This window comes from Myotis myotis, unplaced genomic scaffold (genome assembly GCF_014108235.1).
Source record: "Myotis myotis isolate mMyoMyo1 unplaced genomic scaffold, mMyoMyo1.p scaffold_m19_p_3, whole genome shotgun sequence".
Lineage (NCBI taxonomy): Eukaryota > Metazoa > Chordata > Mammalia > Chiroptera > Vespertilionidae > Myotis > Myotis myotis.
Genome location: NW_023416335.1, coordinates 17,189,408 through 17,215,349, shown reverse-complemented (window position 1 = coordinate 17,215,349; position 25,942 = coordinate 17,189,408). Strand labels below are relative to the sequence as shown.

The window sequence follows — 25,942 nt, the reverse complement described above, 5'->3', positions numbered from 1 at the left end:
GAAAAGAAAACAGCTACATGCTCTGGGGAACACTTTGTAGGACCTCGAGCCCACCCCCTGGCCTTTATTCACCATCGTCTCTCTCTCTACTTACAAAGTTTAGGAGCAGTTTGGAGATTAGTTTCTGTTGTTTGTGGCTGAGTTGCTGACTTGGGTGTTCTCACCTCGGGGTTCCGAGTGGGGGGAGGGAAAGACGGTGCAGTGGACGGCAAGAAAGAAAAAGCAAAAACACGATTCTTCGGGGTGGGTACCGCGGAAGGTTCAGAGGACACAAGAGCATTGTCAACTTGCAGTGTAACTTGAACCTCAGTTTCAGACTGAGCCCTAGAGACAGGTGAAGTGTATGCCTCAGATGCTACCCACACCGCTGAGGCAGCAGTTGGATCCAGAGAAATAATAGGGTCCTGGCCTAACCCCCCAGGGTCAAGGTGCGTGGGGGAGTCATACTCAAATATCTTGTCCACAAAGACCCACTTGAGGCCGGCAATGCAGAGGCAGAGGCTGACCAGGCAAGCCAGAATGGGGACAATGCAGATCTTCTCCGAGTTGAGACAACCTCTCAGGCGCTCAGCTTCCAGGCAGACGCAGCAGGGCACCGCCAGGCCCACGAGGCCGGAGCTTCTCCCATCTTCAGTCTGGGTCTCTGGCATGACTTCTGCTGCCGGAAGCCCATCCAGAGACGGGTCTGCACTCAGCTGCGTGGAGGGGCTGGAGGACCTCTCGGGGGCCCCCTCAGACATGTCTGGGGAATAGATCTCCATCGGCTCACCTCCAGAAGGCCTGGCCTCTCTCACGGTCCATTACCATGCAGAGCCCCCCCCAACCAAATGAGACAGCATCTTACAGGGGGAAATCGATAAGTCGTCCAAGTCCAAGGCCATTATCACAAGCAAGAGGAGTTCAGGAGGCAGGAAGGAGAGGGGGGGAAAGCCTCTAGCAACTACCAAACAAAAGTATATTGTAATTCTTGACCGCTGTTTGGGGGCCACTTTGGCAGTTCTTTTAAATGCTTCTCCAAACCATCCCGGCTGGTCCAGAGGACAGGGGCCAAAATAGAAACCCGGCTGCCCGAGGGCGGGTCGATTACGTAAACCAGTAGCCCAAACTGAAAGGCACGTTCCTCACCTCGAGCTTCTGAAGCTGGTATCTGCTTAGATGGAGAAAACAACTGTCATGCAGAAGTAGGAGCCAAAGCAGGACCAGCGCTGGCGGCGGCGGCAGCAGCGGCGGCGGGAGAGGCAGCAGTGGCAGTAGCAACAGCATCCTGTAGTGTTAATGCGGCGGCCGAGCGGGGCTGAATCATTACAGAGCAGCAGGTGCCTGCCCTCGCAGCATCACTGCCAGCGGCATCATCGCAGAGGGACCCGAAGGGAAGAGTGCGGCCAGGAGGGGCGGCGACTCCCCTCCCCGCCCTGCCTCCGCCCTCACCCCCAGCCACTCCTCTTTGTGCTTCAGGAGCGCTCATTCACTTTCTTCCCCTGCGGCTCTCCCTTTCTTCATAGTCCCTTGCTCTTCCTTTCCCCTCCTCTTTCAAAGACGTTCTCTCCCTCTCTCAGTCTTTTTCTTTTTCCTCCCTCCTCTCCCAGCCCCCACCCTCCTCTAGCCGCACTCTAGAGCTGCTGGCTGGGCTGAGGAAAATCAGGATCCCCAGCAACACAGGACTGCCAGTGACTTCCTATTTTATCCAATTAGAAGGAATAAAGGCCATCAAATCAAAGAGAAGCAGGCAGGCACCCGTTAAGCCTGGTCCCCATGGCCCCCACCCCTTGTCTTTCTCTCTTTTTTCTCTGCAAAAACCGCCCCAGTCTTCCACCCCCCGCCTTGTTTGCTTTCAGTCTTGCTGGCTCTTTCCTTCACCCACGGTTGGGTCAGAGAAAAGCCAGCGATCGATGCTAGCAATCTAACAAAGCTGGGATAGGGTGGGGGCTGTAGGTGGGACCTTATGGGTTGGACCTGAGGCTTGGCAAAGTCTGATATCTGATTCCTCCCCAGAGAGGTAAGCTTTGCAACAGCAATTTCTCCTGCCTGCTGCTGAGAGCTCGCGTTCCTTCCGCAGCCCTCTAAGTTTTGTTCACCGAGAGGACTATTACCGGATTTTCAACCAACAGTTAGGAAGTTTTTGCTAACCATGGACAGCTCTGCCTCCAGCCCTTTGCATGAAGATTGTGTGAGACTTTGTAATGCCCAGTGCGAAGTGCTTGCTGAGTGTGTGCTGGAGGAGGGGGCTGCTGGGCAGGGAAGAGAGGTTTATAAATATATATCCTAACTCCGGTCCCCTTTAAATTTCCATTTCCCTGTCCCACCCACAGCAGCCCTAGACTAAGTCAAGCTAATAAGAAACACTGGTCAGTAACAGAGCTACCCAGGGAGCAAAGGCTACCACTTCATTTTGAAATTAGCCTTCACTGTGACTCCACACTGCGGAGGTTTGAATTCCCTGGGCGAGGTAATGTATACCACATGTCCACGGCCATAACTGCACTGCAAGAACTAAGAAGAGTTTTTTGTGAGAGCATGCCTTTTGGGGTTAGGTTTCAGCAGCTCTACCTCAGATCGTTTCCATGCTGATTTTTCCCCCTTTTAAAACAGCAGTCGTTAAAAGAGCAAAAGAAATGCACTGCCCTTAACAGAGACAGGCTCCCCTGAACTTGCCGGTCATTGCACATCAGCTACTGTATGTATCTGGCCCTTTAACCCATGCTTTACTGTGAATGGACATTGAATGGTTTCCAAGGAAGCATTTTGCTCACCTATGTCAACAGGAGACTCAAAAATGCTCTTTAAATCTATATTATATAACCATCATGAGTCTCAGGAGCAATAAAATTTGAGGCTCGAGTCCTGAAAAAATCCGCTTTAAGCACATTCAGTTTTGTGTAGTGCAATCTTCACTGCTTTGGATTATTTTTCAGCTTTAAGTGGGCATGGAATTAGAATATTATAATTTCTTTCAAAATGAAATGAGTCCATAATTATACATAGTTAGAAGAATAATAAAATCTTAAAATGCGTTTGCAGTACTATAGCTAACAACCACAACAAACGCCCGAACCAATTTAAATAACAGTGATTATGACTATGACAAGCTTATGAGCAAAATGAGTTATCCTAAAGTTCACTTGTGCATAATCTGCACTTATATCCCAGTAACTGGTGTCTTAAAATAATTTGTATGCTTAATTTCTAGCTTTAACTATTAGATTTTAAAGTAGTGAGAATTTTCTTACGGATTCTAGCAACGAACATGAAATTTCACTTCATAGAAAATCTATACTGAAGCATTTACAGTATTCAAACTGAGAGGTATTAAGATTTTAATTACCAATATTCATGTAAATATTCAAAACCAATACAAGCAATGAATTGCTTATGCTAAGTTAGGGTAATTTATTATTCCTTTAAATATCACTCAAGCTAAATATGTGGCACTTAACTCCTCAATTCTACCTCCAACCAATATTTCACTCAAGTATAATAGATTGGCATTTCATCCACAGACAAGGTCATCTAAATTTCAAAGACCAAAATAAATGGGCTTCAGGTAGCCCAAGTCAGACAGGGAAGAAAGATATCAAGAATAGTTAAGAAAAGTGGTCCTTAACTTGCCCAAATAACAACTACTCACCTCTCCTTAACCATTAGGATCAAATATACTTAGCAGACAGAGATATTAATAAGCACTAGCTGTCCTATCAAAGACACCCAGCACTTAACAAAGGAAAACGACGTATTATACAAAGGCTAGGACAAAACAGACAGCCCTGTGGGCTGGCACAGCTGTTCTTCCTCCTGGACTATACAACTCAGACTGTGGCATGTGTACATGGATCAGACCCCTGTAGCACCTTGAAGCTCAGATCAGCTTGTGGAAAGCCTGCATCCTACAAAGTTGTTTCCCACCAAAATGGAAGGTGACTGTAGCAGAGGAAAGGGAGTAGGACAGCAGATAAAGAATAAAAGGAATTCTCCATGAGTTCTGTCCTTGAGAATAGGAGCCAGAAGCAGAAGTTGCCTTTAACCCTTTAAAAATCCTCTTGAGCAATAATGATGTGAGGAAGGGTAGTGTACATATGTGATCAGAATTCCCTTCAGCTAAAACATGCCTGTTTGTAGGAAGAAATGCAAAGAGATATCAATTTAACTCTTTAGACTTCACCCCTATTTCAATGGCCCCTTAAAAATGAACAAGAGACAAATTTTTACTACCTTTTAAAAACCACATTCCTACCTCCTTCATAACAACAAAAGTTACATTTATTGAGCTCTACCTTTGTGCCAGGAACTCTGCCTGGTTCTTAACATACATTGTTTTTTGTCATCACAAATCCTGTATAGTACCTATTCACAGACTGAGGCAGCTTAGGTCACTTGGCTGTGGACGCAGAGCTATTTAAGCTGCAGGATCAAGACCGGAGCAAAAGGCTGACTCATGCCGTTTATGATGAAAAAATATTGCATCTCTTTTTTAATCAAAAGAACACATGTGATTATGTATTGCTTACCTATCACTTCAGTGGGAGAATAAGCAAACCAGAAAGTGAAACACTGAAATAGCCGTTACCTTAATGTAGTTAGTAAACAAACTTAAAGGCACCTAGTTTCCACAATGATAGCGCCCTAAAATTTTGCCTGCTGATTTTCAGACATTGTAAGGATTAAGCACAGGCTATTTAAATATTATCTATTTATAGTTTAAATGAAATGAACTCTTCTGCAGTCCCAGCTCGAGGATTTTCTTTGGAAAGCTATTTCATTTCTATATTGCTATGAAATAAACTGCCCTGAAATATCGAAAAGTAATGCCCATTGTATATTATCTCACTAGTCTGCAGGTTTACTGGGTTCAGCCGAGTGGTTCTTCTGCTCCATTTGATGGCAGCTGGGGCTGAAACAGCTGGAGATACAACTGGGCTGACACATTGAAGATGCTCATGTCAGCGGGGAGCCCAGCTGGGATTGACAGATGGTGCACCAACATGTGGCCTCTCTAAGTGGCTGGGCTGCTCACGGTGTGGCAGCTGGGTTCTGAGAGGAAGCATTCCTAGAGGGAGGAAGTGCAAGCTGCCCAGCCTCCTAAAGTCTCGATCTGGAATCGGCACAGGTTATTTCCACGGCATCCTATTGGCTAAGCAGTCGCAGTGCCACCTGAGATTCAAGGATGGGACTAACACATCTTTATGGATGAGGGACAAAGAATCAAATAATCCACCACAGAAGCTAAGGAAGTAAATATTAGTAAGTCAATCCAGGTCAAGAGCAGACAAAGTAATACAGAAAGGGATTTGACTTTTCAAAACACACTATTTCTGATCCACTTACATAATATTCCAGCTTCTTTCTAAGCCAGCTTCACTGAAGAAAAAATTCTATTATATCATCAGATAAAAGACACTCAAATTCCTCTGCTACCTCAATTCAAACTAGGCTCTTCGGTTCTGCATTAATTTTATGTACTCTGTTATCAGAAGTATTTAGCATAGCTCCAGCAGATGAAAGAGGATGATAAATGCCATTTTGCTTTTGACCATATTACCCAAATTCTTTTCTCTTTTGATTTTTTCCCCCAGTATTTTGGCTATTTCACTCTGGAAATATTTATCTCTGGAGAAGTTTATCCTTGCTCCTAAATTTTATGGCTGAAAAAGTAGAATTTAATTTGGGGTATCTAATACCACAATGACAGCAGTAATTTTATTTTGGGATGACAATCTTTGGAGATGACTATGTATAACTTATAACAATTTATTTGCTAATGAATTATGAAATCATGATTTCACAAGAAACCTTCAGGACCTAAAGGTAACCTTAAAAATGTGCTGCCTCCTAAGAAAGAGAGAGAGATGAGAGAGAGAGAGAGAGAGAGAGAGAGAGAGAGAGAGAGAGAGAGAGAGAAAGAGAGAGAGAGAATGGAGTACGCAAATGGATCCGTTTGCCTCTTCCCACCCATCTGAAAACTAACCTCCAGCTCAACTCTCAGCTCCTTCCTGGAGACCTTCTTGCTTCCAAGCCACAGATCCAGCATGTCCTAACCATGCCATTACTGGGGCATATCTTCACAGTTGATGTTATTATTTAATTATGTCTTATATATAGGACTGAAGAATATAATTCTTTGAAGGTCAGGTCTATCAATATCTAGTTGTCCGAAACTAGAGCTATGCTATTTCTTCAATATATCATGTTTGGTTTTATTTTTCACTGAGATTGAATTATACAGATTATGCCACTTCTAATAAATTGGCAGACATTTTTCATACCATCTGCCTATTTAAAATACCTTTTAGATTCTCCTCCACTTCTTCAGATATTTTAATGTCCAGTTCAGGTGCATACTTATAAAATTTTTCTGATTGATCCAAAATAAGCCTTCCATGAATGTATCTTGTTTTAGTGAAACATGGTTACCCAAACTATGCTTAACTCAGTCACCACAGATCTTTCCAGTGGATGAAAAATAGGGAATAAACCAAAATTTAACTGTTTTTCCTATAATTCTTCTCTCATCTGCTAAACAGAAAAGCTTTCTGAGGATAAACCTAATCAACGTGGTCTTTGACGTTCTACATTATTCATAATTCTAAATGGGCGAGATAAAACTCATTTCACCTTAGTGGGCAGGTATTTTTCTCCCCACTTTGAGGCTTAGTCAAGACTCTGATTGTACCTTATTCTTACTCAGTGAAAACATACTCAGAGAAGACAATTAGACTTAATTTTAAGAATTATCTTGTGAGACGCTGTTTTAAATGTTTGATATTGACTGTGGGTCTATGCTCTCATTTTGTACCAAGATGATCAGTTTACTCTGGCACATTGTGTTCTTTATGAGTTCAGATCCCTTGTAGCACAAGATACAGTAAATGATCTCAAAGATGAGAATGTGGGAATTTTATGTAGGAAGGTATTTTTATTAAATGTGATAGTTATAAAGAGTCTACTTTACTTTGGGAGAACCTATTAATTTCTCACTCCCCCTAAGTAAAATTATTGGTTATAAGCAGCCACTGTTTATTTTATTTTTAACTTTACAAGTCATTTTTCTTTTAAAATTATACTGGGCATGTTTTGGAACTAGATGGAGATGGTGGATGCACGACAATTGTGATAAATGGAATAAATTGTTAACATTAAGATGGTTAATTTTATGTTAAGTGAATTCCAACTCAATAATAAAAATTAACTGGAAATGCATCATAGCTTCAGCTTCTCCCACATTTAATTTTAAAAGGAAAACATGTTCTATATGACTAGTTTTATGAGTGGACTGCACTAAAATAATGAGACTTTTTTATGGGTAGGCTGCCCTTTCTTCTACAAAATCTCAGTAGGTCACGTGGCATTAAATCTCTGACAATGATTAATTATGAACTCTGAAGTGATTGATGTTGCTGATGCAATACAGCATCCCAAGAAACTTCACAACACAAATAAAAATATAATAAAGTGATATGTCCTTGAGAGTTTCAATTCAAAATAGTTTTATGAAAAAATGAGAAAGGTTTATAACTATGCCATTTTACATAGTTAACATATTATTTCTCATTGTTCGACTCCATCCATTGCCTATTTAGGAATTACTAGAATTATGAGCGAAAGATGGAGGAAAGTGGCAGTATTTCTGAATTATCAGTATTTCCTATACAGTGTGCTTTGTTATGAAACGTGTGATAAACTCACCACCAGAATGCAAGTTCCATAAGGGAAGAATTGTGTCTGTTTCCATCACTATATCTCTACTACCTAGGACATGTGTGGCACACAGTAAGTACTGTTGAATGAATGTATCAATATGGAAACTCAACTAAAGGGGGATGAGAAAACTATGTGAAAATGTCTTAAAGATATGGGTACTTTAGATAGAATTTTACTTGTGTGAATAAATGGCAATAATGTTAAACTACTCTGTGTGTTTGAATAACAGAAAGAAGAAAAATCCAAAGGAAAATTACCTGTATAGTGACTATTCTGATGTTGTATAAATGGATGGTCTTTCATAATGTCGACTAGAGCGATATATACATTAGTTACCTTAAACAAATACATTTGCTTTGTTTCATTAATATTCACAACTATAAGTTAAGTTCACAGCACAAGGCAGCACAACTTAGAGGGAGAATTTCTGTTTGTTTATTTTACCCTCAAGATATATAGCAAATGTACAAGGGGTAATTTGCACTTTTGTGTGCATGTATATGTACAATATCATTTAAATAAAACAATAAAGGCTGTACTTTGATGCAGAGAAAGAAATTAAAAAGGGGGAACTGCCTCTGATAATCAATGCTAGTTTAATACAATTTCCATAAAGTTTATAAAATGGAAGTAATTGAACTTGATTTATACTTAGGCACTAGCTATTCGTTTAGAGTTCAATCGCTTGACAGCTGAGTCTATAAAATGGTCCCCAAATCAATCCAGAAATGCAGTGGATAGTACAGCATATCACTATTACAATGCACTAGGTAGAAATGTGTTAGTTTGATTTACATTTTCCTTAGAGGCTACACAGTTCTCTCTACTTTTTGCTGATAAAAATAAAAATATAAGGTTGCACCAAAGGGAAAAAATGGAGGGGTATGTATGCAGTCTCCAGCACTGATCTGGCATTCCGAATGAGTCGCCCAAGTAGCAATACTGTTGTAAGGTCACAGCCTTCTGATGCTCAGAGACATGGAAGAATCTCATTTAAAATCCAAGGGCAGCCTCATATTTTTCTGCTGCTTCCCAGTACAAGGGATGGAAACTTTTTCTGCATTGTTACACTTTTAATTCCTTTAAAAATATAAATTTGAAAGCTGAAAGATAAAACTATCTTATGATTTGACCTCCAATTCAAACCTTCCAATCAGAATTATTTAAGAATGACTGTTTCTTTCCTTTCCTTTCTATTTCAGAAATTATTTGGAAAGAAAGAATTTAGGTTTAACACAAAAATAAAGTGTAATCTCAAAAATAATTAAATTTTTTCACTGGCTGAATGTTGGAGCTAAATAACAGGCCTTACTCATAAATTTTATTTTATATAAGAAGAAAAAATGTCCTGGAGTCACACCAACATTAATTTCAGAATCATGAGTATAATTCATGTCTATTGTTCCTCCCCTTTCAATTCATTTCTACAAAAGAAAGCTCGTTGGTTACGTTCTGCCAATTAGATAGAAAGGAACAGTAGAGTGGACAGTTTAGATTTTCTCTCACTACTACCATGGATTATGTCTGTAGATATATCTCACTTTATTTTTTCCATTGATCTTTAGAGAGAGAGTAGAAGGGAAGGAGGAGGGAGGAGAGAGAGAGAGAGAGAGCGAGAGCGAGAGAGAGAGAGAGAGAGAGAGACATCTATGTGAAAAGTCACATTTACTAGTTGCCTCCTGCACACGCACCACGGGGCCGTGGATCGAACCTGCAATCGAGGTATGTGCCCTTGACTGGGAATTGAACCCATGACCCATCTCTCTGAGGGCCGGTACTCTAACCACTGGCCAGGGCTAGATATATCTCACTGTGACCTTTCACTGTAACTGTCTATTTGGAAGTTTACTCTATTTAATGCTCCCATGACTACTTTTGGTCACAATTCTACAGAATATTCAGGCTCTTTTTCTGAATGTTATTCAAAGACTAATATTCACATTTGAACTCATTATTCAACAGCATTTCATCACAGTGTGGGGACACACAGAATGTGGGCTGTTGAGCCCCATAACTTTCACTGAGAACAGGTTGGAGATCACACATTAAACAATTGAAACATTACAGTGAGCTTTTATGCTTACATGGGAAGGTATGGGATAAAGAGTAGTGGATGGAAGGGAGCTTAAGTCCATGACAGTCACCTCAAAATAGGGACCACCCTCACATTATTGCAATGGTTCAAACACACACAACATTAGGAATTGCTAATACCTGAGAAATGGTGAGCCAAGGTGCCTTCTTCTTTTAATTTGGGGAAATAGAAGACTGGCACCGGGGAAGGAGGGACTGTCAGGAATAGGAAAAAGAAAGCCGCTGATGACTGGGTTCTGCTCTGAAATATCATGACTAGAAAGTGCCAGGTCCAAATATGATGACTCACTGCAGAGAAACCTATATTCTATTTGTTAGCCTAATCCTTCATCTATATATTCTTTTAGAGAATGTAATAAAACAAATGTATCATGCATACTGAGATACTTGGGGGTAAAATGCACTCATGGGTGCAACTTACTTAAAATTGCATCAAACATAAAAAAGGTTGATGGATAGATAATATTTGATAAAGCAAAATGTTAAGTGTAAAATCTAGATAATGGGCTTAAGTTGTTTACTGTACAATTCATATAACTTTTCTGTATGTTTAAAAATTCTACAGTAAAATGCTGATAAACCTTTTGAAAAAAATTTTTCATGGCTATTTCTGGCCAACATATAGGGCAGAGAACCCATCATAACCTACTGTAGTAAGTTTTATTATTAAAAACTCCTTATCCATTGCCCCTCCTCTCCAAAATATCTACCAATTCCACATTCAGTAACCTGCACCAGGTTACATCTCTTCCTCCCTCCACTACATTCCCCATCCCTACCCACCTTTTCCTACTACTCTTACTTTAAGAAATTGACTTTTAAGATGAATGTTAATATTATATTAAGAACGTATGATCCATATAATCAGAACCTTTATCAAATGACAGTGAAGTATCTTTATATGACAAACCATTAGTTGTCTCAGAAAATCTAAGACCCTTTCCTGACTCCTCCCACCCATACTACTTATTAATTGAGAAGGGATTTTTTATGCTATTCTTTAATCATTAGGGGATTGTAACACCTATGAGTAATGTGACTAGGAAACTTGCAAAGTTCAAACTACTGACAAAATCAGAAGGGTTAGAGAGTAAGCTTCATTCTGTTGGGAAAAAAAATAGAATCTTTTTATTGTTAATGACATTCCCATCTTGACATTATCTTTTCCAATGTCAACTGGTCAGGGGACACGATAAGGCCAAAGGTTCTGATGTAGGTAGAGGTTGAGCTTCTCCACGGCTGTTCTTCCCACCCAGCTATGCATACAGATATCTTATAAAACTATTCAATATTTATGATGCAGCACAAAGCCCCTCTAAAAGCATCTGTATTTAACTAAATCACGATACTGACAGCAAGAGGCATGCAAAGTAATTTAACCTAGCAGGAAAAGTACTTCTTTTACATATCACTGCAGTGCAGAGTTTTAACCATATGCTTCTTTCTGCCCCCATACATCCCCCATAAGAAGGAAAGCTTAACTGAAATGGTTCAGAAGGCTTTCAGACAGCCTTCTCAAATGAAACATAAATCTTCAGAAGTGTTTCTCAAAAATTCTTCTTTGTGGTTTTGCCATCACTGTCACTGGAGGTCAGACAACCCATTTTCAGGTTAAGTCTTCTTCACCCCAGATTAAATACCTGAATTTAGCCCCCCTTTTTTTCTTCCATCCTGACCTTCCAAATGTTTACTACTGCAGTCTATACTGATCAATATCAAAGTCATCCAAAAGGATCCCCTCATTCTTCCCTTTCACCTACAAAAGACTCCAAGGAAAAAAATTACACACCTATGAGTAATGTGACTAGGAAACTTGCAAAGTTAAATTATTGTTAACCATTCACACCCTAAAAGCCAAAGAATCTACTGAGATCAATACCATCTCACACCTGTCAGAATGGCTATCATCAACAAATCAACAAACGACAAGTGCTGGCGAGGGTGTGGAGAAAAAGGAACCCTTGTGCACTGCTGGTGGGAATGCAAGACAGTATGGAGTTTCCTCAAAAAGTTAAAAATGGAACTACCATTTCACCCAGTGATCCCACTTCTAGGACTATATCCCAAGAAAACAAACACACCAATCAGAAAGGATATATGCACCCCTATGTTCATAGCAGCACAATTTACAATAGCTAAGATTTGGGAACAACCTAAATGCCCATCAGCAGATGAGTGGATTAAAAAACGGTGGTACATCTATACATGGAATACTATGCTGCTATAAAAAAGAAGGAACTTTTACATTTGCAACAGCATGGATGGAACTGGAGAGCATTATGCTAAGCGAAATAAGCCAGTTGGAGAAAGATAAATATCCCATGATCTCAATCATATGTGGGATATAATGATCAAAATAAACTGATAAATAAAAACAGATCCAGAGACAAATGGCAGGGAGTGGGGGTTAGAAAGCAACCAAAGGGCTTGTATGCATGCATATTAGCACAACCAATGGACACAGTCACTGGGGCAGTGGGGGCTTGCCCAGTGTGGGAATGGCTGGAGGGGTGGGGTCAATCAGAGAAAAAGGAGACATATGTAAAACTTTAGACAATAAATAAAGAAAAAAGAAAAAGAAATACTATATTAAAGCAGTTTTCCAAGGTACCTAAGCATGTGGTGATGCAAAAGAACAGCAGGGAGAGATTTATGAAATTTAAAAGAGATATAAAAGTGCAATGAAAGGCAACACATTTTTGGCATCTCAGGCTCAGAGTTAGCTGTACTTCTAGAGTCGGGTGATTTTAAAAGAACCTATGGCTGTCAAATAGGTACAAAATAATTACTTCCGTGGTAAATATGTTGTGAAAAAATCAAGACTAAATGCTTGAGTTGTCCACCTCAAAATAAAATGATATATTGAAATTCAGCCAACATGCAGCAACTGACTTGTATATTTGCTGCTCAGCATTTAAACTAACTTCCTCTCACAGCCTGGCAGTTAAAATATACAAGTCCCAAGGATGACCTGCTTCTCAAAAGTAGTAGATTTCATATTTAAGGTCACTGTCTTATATATAATAAAAATAGCCACCATTTTTAAAGACTCAAGATATATGTTAATTTATCTAGCTCTCCATCCACATGCATCCCCAAAAAATGTTTACTAGGTGGCTACTTATCTCACAGACATTGTGCTAGGGCTTATAGATTTGGTAGCAGGAAGATAAAAGAAGTTCCATCCTATGGTCTCTTTTCTGTCTGAAGCAGTAAGTGAGGCACTCTACTGAGAGTGAAGGCATGATTCAGATTTTGAGAGTGGTAAGGTCTGAGTCACCTTGGAATGTAGGAGAGGAATGACTGTGAAAAACAGAGCAGGTTGGACATTGTGGCAAGTAGAATATTTATATCAGTCCTTCCTTCCTTATAATCCTCACTACCAACACCTTTTTTCTCTTCTTGAGAATTATACTGTAAAAGTACACCAATGGAAGTCTTTAAAAAGAAAAATGGTAACTGGCAACATCAGAAATGGGAGAGATGGTATGCAGGGATAAATGTTGATGAAAGACTTGACTTGGGTGGTGAAAACATAATACAATATACAGATGATGTATTATAGAATTGTATACCTGAAACCTATATAATTTTATTAATCAATGTACTCCAATAAATTCAATAAAAAAGAAATGTTTTTCTTTTGAGCTCTCCAGTACTTGGGCCCAAGCAAGACTGAAGTTGGGGGAGGAAGAGAAGAGAACAAGAACAATTATGATGATGATAATGCATAGGCTCACATACACAACACAACTTCCATTTCGGAAACTTTTACTTCTCAGAACAGTGCACCTTCTTGCAACAACAGAATTTAATCTGCAACATTAGATGACCCTCCTTATTATGATGTGTGGCTTAACTCTGGCCATGATAAAAACCAACCATTTAAATAATGTTGACAGTAAGTACATGAATCAAAAAACTTAAAGCTACTACATAATATGTATGATGTCTTTCTGCTATAGATTTCTCCTAACATAAACAAGATGAGGGGGAAAGACATGCCCTAAACCCAGAGTTGAGTGGAAAAATTTAATTTCTCTTCAATTTTTTAAATAAATTAAATCAATATTTGAAAACATTGTAAATTAGAGCAAGTTAAAAATTATAGTGAAAAGAGAGGTCTGGCCGTTAGTTAATGAATGCCTTGTCTGTCACTTATTTCCCATATCGTTTTTAAAACATGTGCCTTACCTTAATTCTCAGTTTTGCCAAATACATTTTAGGTTGATCTTGTCCTTGCTTCCTTTGATAACTTCATTCATTCATTCATTCATTCATTAATTCAATAATTATTCAGTAAGAATCTAATAAGTGCCAGGCCCAACACAAGGCAGAGAAAAAGAGAGAAAGATACTGCAATGAGTCCTTGCTTCCATGGTTACGAATTCTAATGGAGGACTTAGTTTTCCTAATGCCAGTCTGGCATAAATGCAAATTCTTTCAAAGTGAGAGCCCATAGTCTTATAATTAATTTTATGTGTGTGGTAGACATTCTGTGGAGTGACTTAAAAAAAATGAGCCTGTCAGGAAACACTGTTTATTGTATACACATGTCTAAGTGTCTGAGATTTTTCCTTCACTCAGGATCCAGTTATGAAAATGTTTTCCTCTGATAGTGTTTTGTTTTGACTAGTGATAGAAGAAGAATGCAGAGATTCAGTTCCAGAGGGACCATGCCTAGTCAAGAGGCCTCTGGAAATACTGGACAATCAGAACCATAAAACAAATTCCGTCTATTTCCATCCTCAGTAACCATCAAAACAAAACTCACCAAAACAGACAAGGCTAGAGTAGTAATTAGACAGTCGGTTTATTTTCTTAAAAAGTTATTGGTTTGATTGTCTTTGATGGGAAGATTAAAATAAGTAAATAAAATAAAATATTAATGCATTTTAGTGTTATCTTTGTGGTGAATTGAATACTTTTTCTTTGTTGGTGATGCCAATGTGCAGTTTTTAAAGTATAGTTAGTCAAATTTCCTGAATTGTTAAGGAAATGTTTTAATTTCACAGACATTTTGACCCTTCAAAATAGAAAAAAAAATACTGTGGTCAAAATCAAAAGAAAAAATTATATTACATACATACACCTACAGACCTGATGATTTGATTTAAAAATTGGTTGCTTATAGAAACTAGTTTAATCAATGAGGAAGTTCAACATGAGTCAAAGAAATAAGGATTAGTTATTTGACAAAATTCGTTTGGTAACTACTTTGGATCTGCAAAATCACTGACATGGCAAAAGCTAAAAATGTTTTTAAGTTTTATAATTTAAGTTAATAGCCATAATCTTCATAAATACATGAAATGGGCAGATTGATGGTAATTAAAGAAATCCATAATAAAATGATCAGAATTAACATTGTTTGTCCAGTTAGAAGCATGCTTTTTCCTTCTTTCAATTAAATTTGATGGAAGTATGCAAGGCTCTAGAGCAGTGGTTCTCAACCTTCCTAATGCCGCGACCCTTTAATACAGCTCCTCAAGTTGTGGTGACCCCCAACCATAAAATTATTTTCATTGCTACTTCATAACTATAATTTTGCTACTGTTATGAATTGTAATGTAAATATCTGATATGCAGGATGTATTTTCATTGTTACAAATCGAACATAATTAAAGCATAGTGATTAATTACAAAGACAATACGTAATTATATATGTGTTTTCCGATGGTCTTAGGCGACCCCTGTGAAAGGGTCGTTCGACCCACAGGTTGAGAACCGCTGCTCTAGAGTAACCTGCTTCTCATTCAACATCTAAATCAATTTGAATTTTTTATCCTTACAACATAATTTTCATACTGAACACTGTCCTAATGTGACTTTCATGCCCAATGATGGCTTTCATGCCATCAATCTACCTGGGGCGTTAGGTATTATCTTTAACTAATGTCCCGCTATTGTTCTAAGGACAAGTGTGCACACTCCCAAAAGTCAATAAACTCTGTGCAAACTAAAAAAGATTTTAAAACTAAGGAGTAAATTAGATCTAATTATGGACAATAGAGGTTCAAAAGATCCTAGTTTAACATGATGAGCATTTTTCCATGTTGAATTAAGCATGCAGTTCAGTCAGCAAAGATATTCTTGTTATATATCTTGTTTACGTCTACCCTAAATATCATAAGCATTCCATTAGCATTAACCCAGTGATTAATGCATATATGATGGAGGCAGGTTCTAATCAGTGATAATAACTGCCTACAACTATTTCCCTAATCGTTCATCTCCCAACTCTTTTTCTCTGACTAACAAAGACATGCCTACCAAAGTCTAAGGGTTCATGTAGTTACAGGAAACCAGATGCATTATTTAGAAGGATGCAGAGGCTAGAATGCTCGGCTATGCCGCTTACCCTAGCAGTAGTAGACTCTAAGCTATTGGCAATAGGAGCCTTGCCAGTGCATTAGAAGATGAGATGGAAGGGATGGCTGCCAAATAAAATAGCTAAGTAATAACAAATGTTAAAGAGCCTTGGGGGTTGGAGGGAGTCCTAGCTCACAATCGAAGACAATTCAGATCACCAAGCTTCCGCATTGATGCAGAAAGGAGAGGCATAATCCCAATTAACTCTTTGTGTCTTCACCTTCTTGAGTGCTCGCTTTTTAATTACAGTTATGCATTCTTTTTTTTAAGTTACTATAGTATCTGTATACAAATGGGAAAATTACAACTGGTATAAAATAGGTGTGGTGCAAACTATCAGATGTCAAGTTCAAGTGTAATTAATTGTGTATTTGTATTGTCTACCCGAGAAATTCATATCGTTGTTTTAGTGATACAGAGCAAATGGGTAGTTTTGCCATTGGATTTCAAAGAAAAAGAAATGCATCTACAAAAAGTCACAATTTCTTATTCTTTGTGTGTTCAAAACGGATCTATTGTTACAGACAGATACCTGTCATGGCTTTAAGTAGATTTTGAGATAGTGCCATTCAAGTTTTATCTTGTGTTTAATCATTGGCAGTCACTTGGAATTTACACCACAGTACAACAAAAGGCTGCATGCAGCAGGGGATGAGAGTGCCATCTTCACTGGAAACTGACAAAAGAAGTCAATCCAAACACAAAAAAAGAGAACTTACTGCAGGAATTATTAAAACCAAATAGCCTGTCATATCAATCTGGAATTTAAAGACAAAAAGCTATAGTTTTTATTCTGCATGTCAAAATTGATCTGCAAATTAACATCAAAATCAAGGAAGAAGTAGCTGAGGCTATGTATCACATATTCTGTTTATTCTTTTCTTTGAATAACCTGAGTTTCAGATATTTAATACATACACCTTTTATCTACCATAACATGCTCAGCCTTCTCCCTCCATCCCCAAAGTGTGTGTACTAGAGGATAAAGGTGGAGAGGTTCATGGTATTTCTTCAAAATTATCCAAGTACCAACCAAGCAATGTATTTATATAAATATATAAGCATTCTAGTTTTCATGCCTTTTATCATAGTAAATATGTGCATATATTTTTGTACCTTACTCAGGAACCTTGATTCATAAAACTGACTTGGTCTAAGTAAACTCATTAGGGAAAAAGACCATTGTTAAACTTAGCTGCAATGACCACGTGCCCTCTAAAGGGAGTCGCATGATTGAGGTCATAAGAGGAGCCCTCTGAGGGTTTTCCTTTCACCCTCTACTTCTATTGCCAGTGGGTGAAAAGAGCTCAGGACATGGAGTCAGAGGTGCTGGAGTGAAACCCTGCTTCTGCCAACACCCACTATATAAGCTTGACAAATATTAAATTGTCTCAGCCCCTCAGTTTCCCTACCTGTAAAATGGGGCTGTTTATTTCATCTATTCTCAGATGAAAATACCTGACACATGGTAGGTGCTCATTAAAATATTATGTCCTTTATTACAATGATTATTTTTAGTAATAATAAAAGAAAACTCAACCTTATTAATGCTATGGTGACATTCAGTCCCTTTTTTCCAAATAAGTGACTGACTTTTCAGCACCACAGGGTGGAACAGCGACCAACCAGTTAATATGGGTACTTGCAGGTATCTACACTAATAAAAGAGAAACATGCAAATTAACCATCACTCCATCACTCCACCAGTCTGCTACACCCACCAGCCAATCAGCGTGAGTATGCAAATTAACCCAACAAAGATGGAGGTTTATTTGCATATGCAGGCACAGAGCGAAGACTGAAGACGACTGAAGATGGCGGCGGCCACAGAGCTGGAGCGAGCAGGAGGCTTGGGTTGCTTCCAGCAATGGAGGAAGCCAAGCTTCCAGCCGGCCCTAGGCTCCGCTCAAGGAGGGGCTGGGGGCCTAGGCTCCGCTTAAGGAGTGGCTGGGGGCCTGTGTTGCTGGGGGCAACCCAGTCTTCCAGCCAGCCCTGGCCTCTGCTCAAGGAGCTGGAAAAAGATGGAATTTGTTTTATGCTTCTGATTGTCCAATATTTCCAGAGGCTTCTTGAACATATATATATATATATATATATATATATATATATATATATATATATATATATGAAAGCCTGAGGCATGGGTGTGGAGGTGGGTTGGAGGAGACCAATGGGGGAAAAAGGGAGACACATTTTCAAAAATAATGATTTAAAAAATGAATAAAAATAAAAAGGAGGGAAGGACCTGCGACATTTTATTTATTTATTCATTTTTTGTGTCATCCCTGCACAGGGGCCATGCTAATCTTCTCTGTATCATTCCAATTTCAGTACATGTGCTGCTGAAGTGAGCACAGACCTGTGACATTTTAAAACTGAATGACATTATAGCTGACCCTATTCCTCATGAAGACTCTCTCTCTCTACCAGAGCTTCTATTAGACTCACTCTTCAGTGTGCTTGTTACTGAAAAGATCACAGCGAATGTTCTAGTCCTTTAAAAAAAAAAACACAAGCAGAAAGTTTTACTATAAACTTGTTTCTGTACTGTAGTGGATGTTATGTTTCATTTTTATTTACTTTTTCATTAGACTGAACAGTTTTAAATCTCAGTCCCCATTACCTGCACAGTAAAAAGGGTTTCAAAGGTCCCAATAAATGCCTTGTGTGCTCCCCAGTCACATACTTCCTTCCTGAAGCTTATCTTGCTTTCACACACAGTCTCATTTGCACACACAAGGTAATTCTCTTGCCCCCCATAATCTATTTATCCTACAACATACTCAAGGACTCTTTGTATGGTTTATTTTTGCACAGATAACTCGAGGAAAATCTGAACAAAGATGCATTTCTGCTTTGGAGCACTAGGGACATGAAATTAAGAATATGTCATGAGGATAGCAGAGAAAAAAATCCATCTGGATCAATTAAAGGCAAATGTACCAAAATGTGTAAGAAAATCTATACGGCCACTTAAATAATTTTCTCTCAGATATATGCAAGGCTATTCCATTTCATATTTCCTTCAATCATATCACATTTTTACCATAAAAAAAATACCCTGTCTGACAAGGTGGGTTCCACCTGGTACATTTCATTAGAGGTGGAACATACTAAATTTTATAGCTTTTTTTGTTTATTGTTTGTTTGGAAAAAAATGCAGCAACTTCATTCTCAGAGCACTGTAGACTAAACATTATAAATCAAGTGGCAGAAACAGGGCCATCAATCTTTAATTAAATTTACCACTCGCTATTTGACCTTAGTTGTTACTTAGCATATCCCTATCTATATTTTACTTTTCTGCTATTGAAATGGACAAATTAATAGCCCAAATGCCTTTTAAAAATGAAATAAATTTTTAAATTTATAAAATGTATCATTACAAATAAAAGTTCTTGCAATATTTAACAAAGGCAACTCAGTCTGTTTCTCCCTCCTTCTCTCCCCTGTCACATTTTTCTAAAAATAAAAAAAAGCTTAATATTCACACACAAAAAAAGCTCTGAACTATCAGAGCGAAGAACAAAATGATAGCTCATGTTTGATGAACAAATCAACCTACACACCAAATCTTCCATATAAGAGATAGTTTGGACTTGAATGAAGATGAGCACAGCTTTAGGCTAGAACCCACAATGGCCCATATAACTGGTTATAAAGATTTAGCTGACCTCTGGTAGACAGAGAGAAAAATGAAAAGTGCCATTCCAGCACTTTTTTGATGATTAGTTGAACTATGCATACAGAGTGCCTTTATTAAAGAAATGAATGAGTGCTAGATGCATTATAACAAGAGTAGGGCAGAGAAAAGTGGGAGATGACCACAGAGTCATCACCTTCTTAGGTTTAGTGGTGCTATCTATGATGCTCACAAAGCCTCCATCAGTGCAATCTCAAACTTATTAGTAAGATCTGCTGAGTTTTCTATGCAATATTAAATGGAATGGGCTAAACATGCCTCTTCCATGTTGAAGGGAGGGGAAGGGAAGGCAAGGGAAGAGAAGGTGGTGGGGGGAAGAAAGGGAGGGGAGGGGAGGGGGTGGGAGGGGAGGGGAGGGGAGGACACTAATCAACATGCAATTAGTCTGGTGAAGGAAACTAGTAGCTTTTCAAAATCTGCTTAAAAGAACCTGGATCAAGTGCTTTTTGACTTTTAAGTTGAAAGAACATTTTACAGATTTCCAAATGCTTTCCATGCATTCTAATTTGAAAACTGTAACTTTTTAAAAGACTTTTTATTTATTCCACAAAAGCATGAGTTCTTAGATTAAAACAGAGGACATTCCTAAGAATGATTATAATGAGCTCATTGGTACTAATAAAGAGTCTTTTAAAATTAAATTTCAATTGTCTTCCATTTTCTACCTCATTATTTAAATGGTGACCCTGCTTTACGTGTCTGCCCCATTAATTCTCAATAACATTTATGTTTAATTTTCCTTTTAAATTCTCTGTGACCGATACCTATTTTCTGATTCTTCTGAAGTTAGCTGTAGAGGACCGTGTTGGTTTTGCCTGTCTAGCCCACTTTCCCCTACTTCAGGGACAGAGCCCTGCTCTCTGTAATGAACCTATAGCAAGCAGTTCCCAGGAGGCTGAGCCCATCTGCCTCACCAACCCAAACACACACAGGGCTGGTTATCTGACCTTGCCCTGGCCCAACCAGAGTCATTAATCTCCCTGGATACAGTAATTATTTTAGGGGCAGGCATTTGATGCAAGCAGAGCCAATCAGATTCTCCCTTAAAATTTGCTGTTTGGATAAGGGAGTAGACTGTCTGCCTTTAGATTATGAGCGGCGGGATACAGGCTTAGAGATACCAGCAGCTACCTCCCTGTCAGGCAGAGAAAAGCCACTGAGAATGAAGCTAACATTTGTAGAGAAGCAAAGCACAAAGACTAAGAAACAATCCTGTGATATCTCTTGATCCTCTGGATCAGGTGGGGCCAGCTTTATATTTAAGCTCTTGGAGTTGACTCTTAATAAATCACCATTCAGCTTTTTTGCTGTTTTATTATGCTGTCCCCCACTCCTTCCTCTATCCTGTTCCTTTGTTATTTTATTTTTTGGAAATGGGAAAGCTGTTTCTTATAGAATGTAAAGATTTTTCATTTAAAGGCCTCTGTTTCCATCTTCTTATTTTGCAGATCCCTAAATAACTTGGGGAAAAATGAAGAACGAAGAAAGCCACAAAGTTCAGCATAAGAAAATTTATCAAAATCTTGCCAGCTCTGCCCTCCTAGATGCTTTTCTGATATGTACCTCCCCTGTCACCATTCTCTTACCTCCACTTCACTATTTCATTACTTGTTTGTTTGTTTGTTTGTTTGTTTTTCTTAATCCTCACCTAAGGATATTTTTCCACTGATTTTTAGGGAGGGTGGAAGAGAGAGGGAAAGACAGAGAGAAACAGTGATGTGAGAGAAACACATTGATTGGTTGCCTCCTGCACCCACCAACCAGGGCTTAGGACCAGGGGAGGAGCCTGCAACCAAGGTACATGCTCTTGACCTGAATCAAACCAGGGGCCCTTTAGTCCATAGGCTGACACTCTATCCACTGAGCCAAATGGGCTAGGGCTCCACTTCAGCATTTTTTAAAAATTAAAACTATTTTATATGTAATCCATTTTACTAATCTGTCTCTGTGATTAAAACAATTACTGTAGTTTTAATACTTCTCTTAAACAGAAAACATAAAAATGTCCTTCCCTCTCATAATTAATATACAAAAAGATGGAAGATATTTTTAAAAATTCAAGTAAAAAGTACCCATGAGAATAAAATACAGAGAAATAATTGCTCCAAGTCTAATAATTTTCTACTAACAGATTTAGCTATCATGCAAATAATTTCCAGGATTTGTAATATTATACAATAAACTAAATAGTAGTTAGCCTGGACTAATGCAACACCTCTATTCCAAATATAAACTGCCACTGAGGAAAATCTGCCTCTTTGATGAAGATGAGATTCCCATTAAAACAATGGCTCTATGATTATTCCCATCTCTGTGAACAGCATATTTGGAAAAAGACCACATCATTCTCAAAGTAACAAAAGCCAAAAGTCAGTCACTAAATGATTCTAGACCAATGTCTCTGCCTCATTTTATAGTATTAACCCCTTGAATTGTGTTGCCATTAACTAAGGGCTGCTCTCCTGTCCATTTCACTACCTTGTAGCTTGTGACAAGATTACTATTTCAGTAAAAGTTGGCTTTGGGATAAATGTGATTGCATTCCTGGAATATTTTTAAAAAATTTCATATTGATGCTTTTTATTTTGAAACTAGAGGCCCAGTGCATGGATTTGTGCACTGCAGGGGTTCCTCGGCCTGGCTTGCAGGGATCGGGCCAAAACCGGCTCTCTGACATCCCCCAAGGCATCCCGGATTGTGAGAGGGCACAGGCCAGGCTGAGGGACCCCACTGGTGCACGCTTCCCTCTGAGATTCATCAGTCTGTTCCATGTTTCCATGCCTGTGGTTTCCACTCCTGCATTGAGCGTCTTCCCCCTGGTGGTCAGTGCGCATCATAGCTACTGGCCGGTTGGCTGGTTGGCTGGTTGGCCGGTCACTTAGGCTTTTATGTATATAGATGGCTTAACCTTGAGCTAGCTGTATGGATCCCATAAGACTTTGTAATAAAAGACGGTAAGATTTAAAATCAGAAGATTAAGGTTTAAATTTCTGCTCTACTAACTACTTCGTTTTTTAATTTGGACATGTCATATTTCTGAGTCTCAAGTCTTTCATCTGATAAAACTTAGATGACAGAGTTACTGTGTGAATAAATGATTCAATAAATAAAACTATGCCTTAGAATATATATAGTATGTACAAATAGCAGTTATTTATATATATATAGCACACACATATAGTTGTATGGTTCAAAAGAATAATTTTATAGAAAGTTAATTTCAACTAAATACAAAAGGTTAATTATGATTTAGCTATAAGCTTGATCTAAAAATTTGAGATTATCTCGTTCAATGGTGGAATGCAATGAGAGACATTGAATGACTTCAGAAAGGGCAAAGGCAGAACTGAAGGTGCAGGTAGTACTAAGAAAAAAATAAGATATAGTCATTTATGAAATGAACAAACTGAACGTGAAGGTAATAACCTACCTGAACATATGAATGGCTGTGATATACAAGTGCCTACTCTTGGTTCACATCATTGTATTATCTTACACATCAGTAACCAACTCTAAGCAACCAGAAAGACCAGCTGGACAGTTCCCTTTTCAAAGCATGCTTTTATTGATATATGATGCATGGTAATTTGTCCACAATAGACAGAGCCACCACACCCTTGACAATGCCATGTTTATAAAAACCTGGAAATACACTTTGCATTCAATTAGAAGTCGCTCTCCAACAGAGACAGGACAGAAGTCATATTTTGCCACCAATAAAGATCTGAAATTGAAATGTTATTTTTCCAGCTGAGAATCATTTAGCAAAAGTCTGAGGAGTTTCCTCCACAATGAAAGCAGGTAAGTCAGTTACGGCTGCAGGTGGGATATAAGAACCATAGCTCTAAATCTCACCAATGGGCCAGCAGATCTGGTCTAATCTAATCAATATATATTACTGTGTTATTCCCAAGTGAAAAACACTGTGTCTCATTATAGCCAAAATGTCTCTCCAGACAAAAGATGTTTTTTATTTCCCCTTCAGCTAGCTCTTTTAGGTGCCAAATTAAAGATTGAATTGTCCATTTCATTCAGAGATTTCAAAGACAACTTCCTGGATAAGTTCCTTTAAAATGCAGCCTTAGCTGAGAATATGTAATATTGTGAAAAGACCGTGATTTCTTGGCATAGAACTTTCAGCAGCATCATTTAGACTAAAAATCATTAACTCCTTTCCTCCTCCAACAATACAGATATCGTCCTATATTGTTCACATAAGATGCAAAGACTCCCCAGAGTTCCATTCTCCCTTCAGGGCCACATCACTCTTTTAGGCATTAGCTCTCTTCCTTATACAGGGGAGACTACTGAACAGTAAAGCTGTGCTGAATAGGTCACATTCATTTTCCCCATTAGGCTTCCCAGTATGGGTTTGAGATGCACAAGATTATACAGACATAGAAACTGAGTCCAGGGAGCATAATAACTTGCCTAGGATTATACAGTCCTTTGCAGCAGTAGTATTTAGACTTAAGAGCATGAATCCTTCCAAAGTGTGTGTTCTTTCCATTTCCCTCACCACAGGGCATGCTTTGATGTGGAACATAAAGATGACAAGGGCTCAGCTGGTTCCAGGCAATGCGTTTACCTTAATCTACCAAACACACTCCCAATCCACTTTGTAGCAAAGAGTAGTCTTCAGTCTATTCTCAGAATCTCATTCCTTTTAACATTAAGTTTATTTTTCTCTGAGGCCACTAAACCTCACACATCATTGTATTGACTAAGTTTGAATCCTGCTTGTGTGACTTTAGACAAAGACACATCAGTTTCATCACATGGAAAATGGGATAAGGTTTTGTGAGAACCATGAGCCATCATTCACATAAATCACCTAGCCCGGTGCCTGGCACACAGTAAGCCTTCCATGAACATTTACTATCATTATTATTATTGTTATTACTACTATTATTATTATTAGAAACATATATTACTACTAAAACTTATCTTTATCTTCTTTCTTATTTCTATTCATTAGGCTTTTTATTTTTGTTTTCCTCATTTATACATTAAATTCGAATGGACTGCGCTTAATTCAGTAAAGTGGTTGGTATAACAACTGTATTTTTTACAGCATTCGACAAAATTGTCGGCAAAATGGGGTCATGGGCAGCTGGCACTTGAGAGAGAAGTCATTAAGGTTTATTCTAAAGAATCCATTTACTTTTTTGCTGATTCCGTGTAAAGCAGGAACAAGACTGTCCAACTGATTGTTTTGTAAGGTTTATGTTCTTCTAAAACCTGTCACTTATGTGTAATAGGACACTCATTTAGCAAACTGACTATATTTTAAATTGCAGATGGATTGATTTACAAAAAAAATAATAAAATAAAATGAGAAATCATGTTGCTCTTTATCAGGAGGTTATTATAAGATTCTTTAAAAATTATAAATAATGATTCCAAAAATAGTGAATGTACAAGTTCCCAATTTCAAATAAGTAGTTAAAATTTGCCTCACAAAGGGAAGGATTATTAACTTTGATATTCTGCCAATATTTATGGAATGCTAGGAAAAATAAATACAAAAGGGACAAAAGTGATACGGTTTTTGTAAATAAAAAATAAATCCCTTAAATATTTCCTGTCAGGAATGATTTCTTTATTGTTAGTGATTGAAAATTTTATTTTTAAAGATTTTAGATTTAAATTTTTTTTAAAAAAATTCTGATTAGTATTTAATCACATGGGAATAATGCTATTACATATTAAGTAAATTGAGGAAGAATGGGTAAGTAGAAAGCCAGAATGAAAAACACTCATTAGAAGAAAATATACTAAAATATTAGCGATGTTATTTTGAATAGGTAGGTGGGCCGTTTTTATTTTCTTCTCCCTGCTTTTTCTATTCCAGCATGAAGAGAAAAGGAGAACGCTGGGGAGAGACAGCATGTTGGCAGAGAAGACTGGCCTGGCTTCCCAGGCAGGGCAGCGGCAGGGCCAACAATATAAACCACTCCTGCTGAACCCTCTCAAAAGGGGCCCGGCAGGGGAGGCTTTAAAACAGGACTGGCGGGAAGAGGACGTGTCCCTCCAAGGGTGTGCGCATTGGTACCTGAGAAACAGAAAGGGAACTAAACA

At 38.4% G+C, this 25,942-nt stretch overlaps 1 protein-coding gene and 1 non-coding gene across 10 annotated transcripts in view; both read right to left on the bottom strand.

The window, feature by feature from the left end:
• Positions 1 to 25,942, bottom strand: part of NRG1 (neuregulin 1) — a 998,992-nt gene that overhangs the window by 113,708 nt on the left and 859,342 nt on the right. Inside the window, exon 1 of one of the 9 annotated variants that reach the window (XM_036302061.1) lies at positions 95 to 1,716. The exons of 7 other annotated variants lie outside the window; for them this stretch is intronic. In XM_036302061.1, coding sequence (XP_036157954.1) covers positions 95 to 761 — 667 coding nt within the window. In that variant the 5' untranslated portion in view covers positions 762 to 1,716. Of the gene's footprint in view, positions 1 to 94; positions 1,717 to 25,942 lie in introns of those variants that run through there. One more of the 9 variants, XM_036302057.1, reaches the window with a different exon arrangement.
• On the bottom strand, positions 18,407 to 18,513 carry LOC118652242. Its single transcript, XR_004966509.1, has one exon. It is a non-coding gene; the product is annotated as a U6 spliceosomal RNA (small nuclear RNA).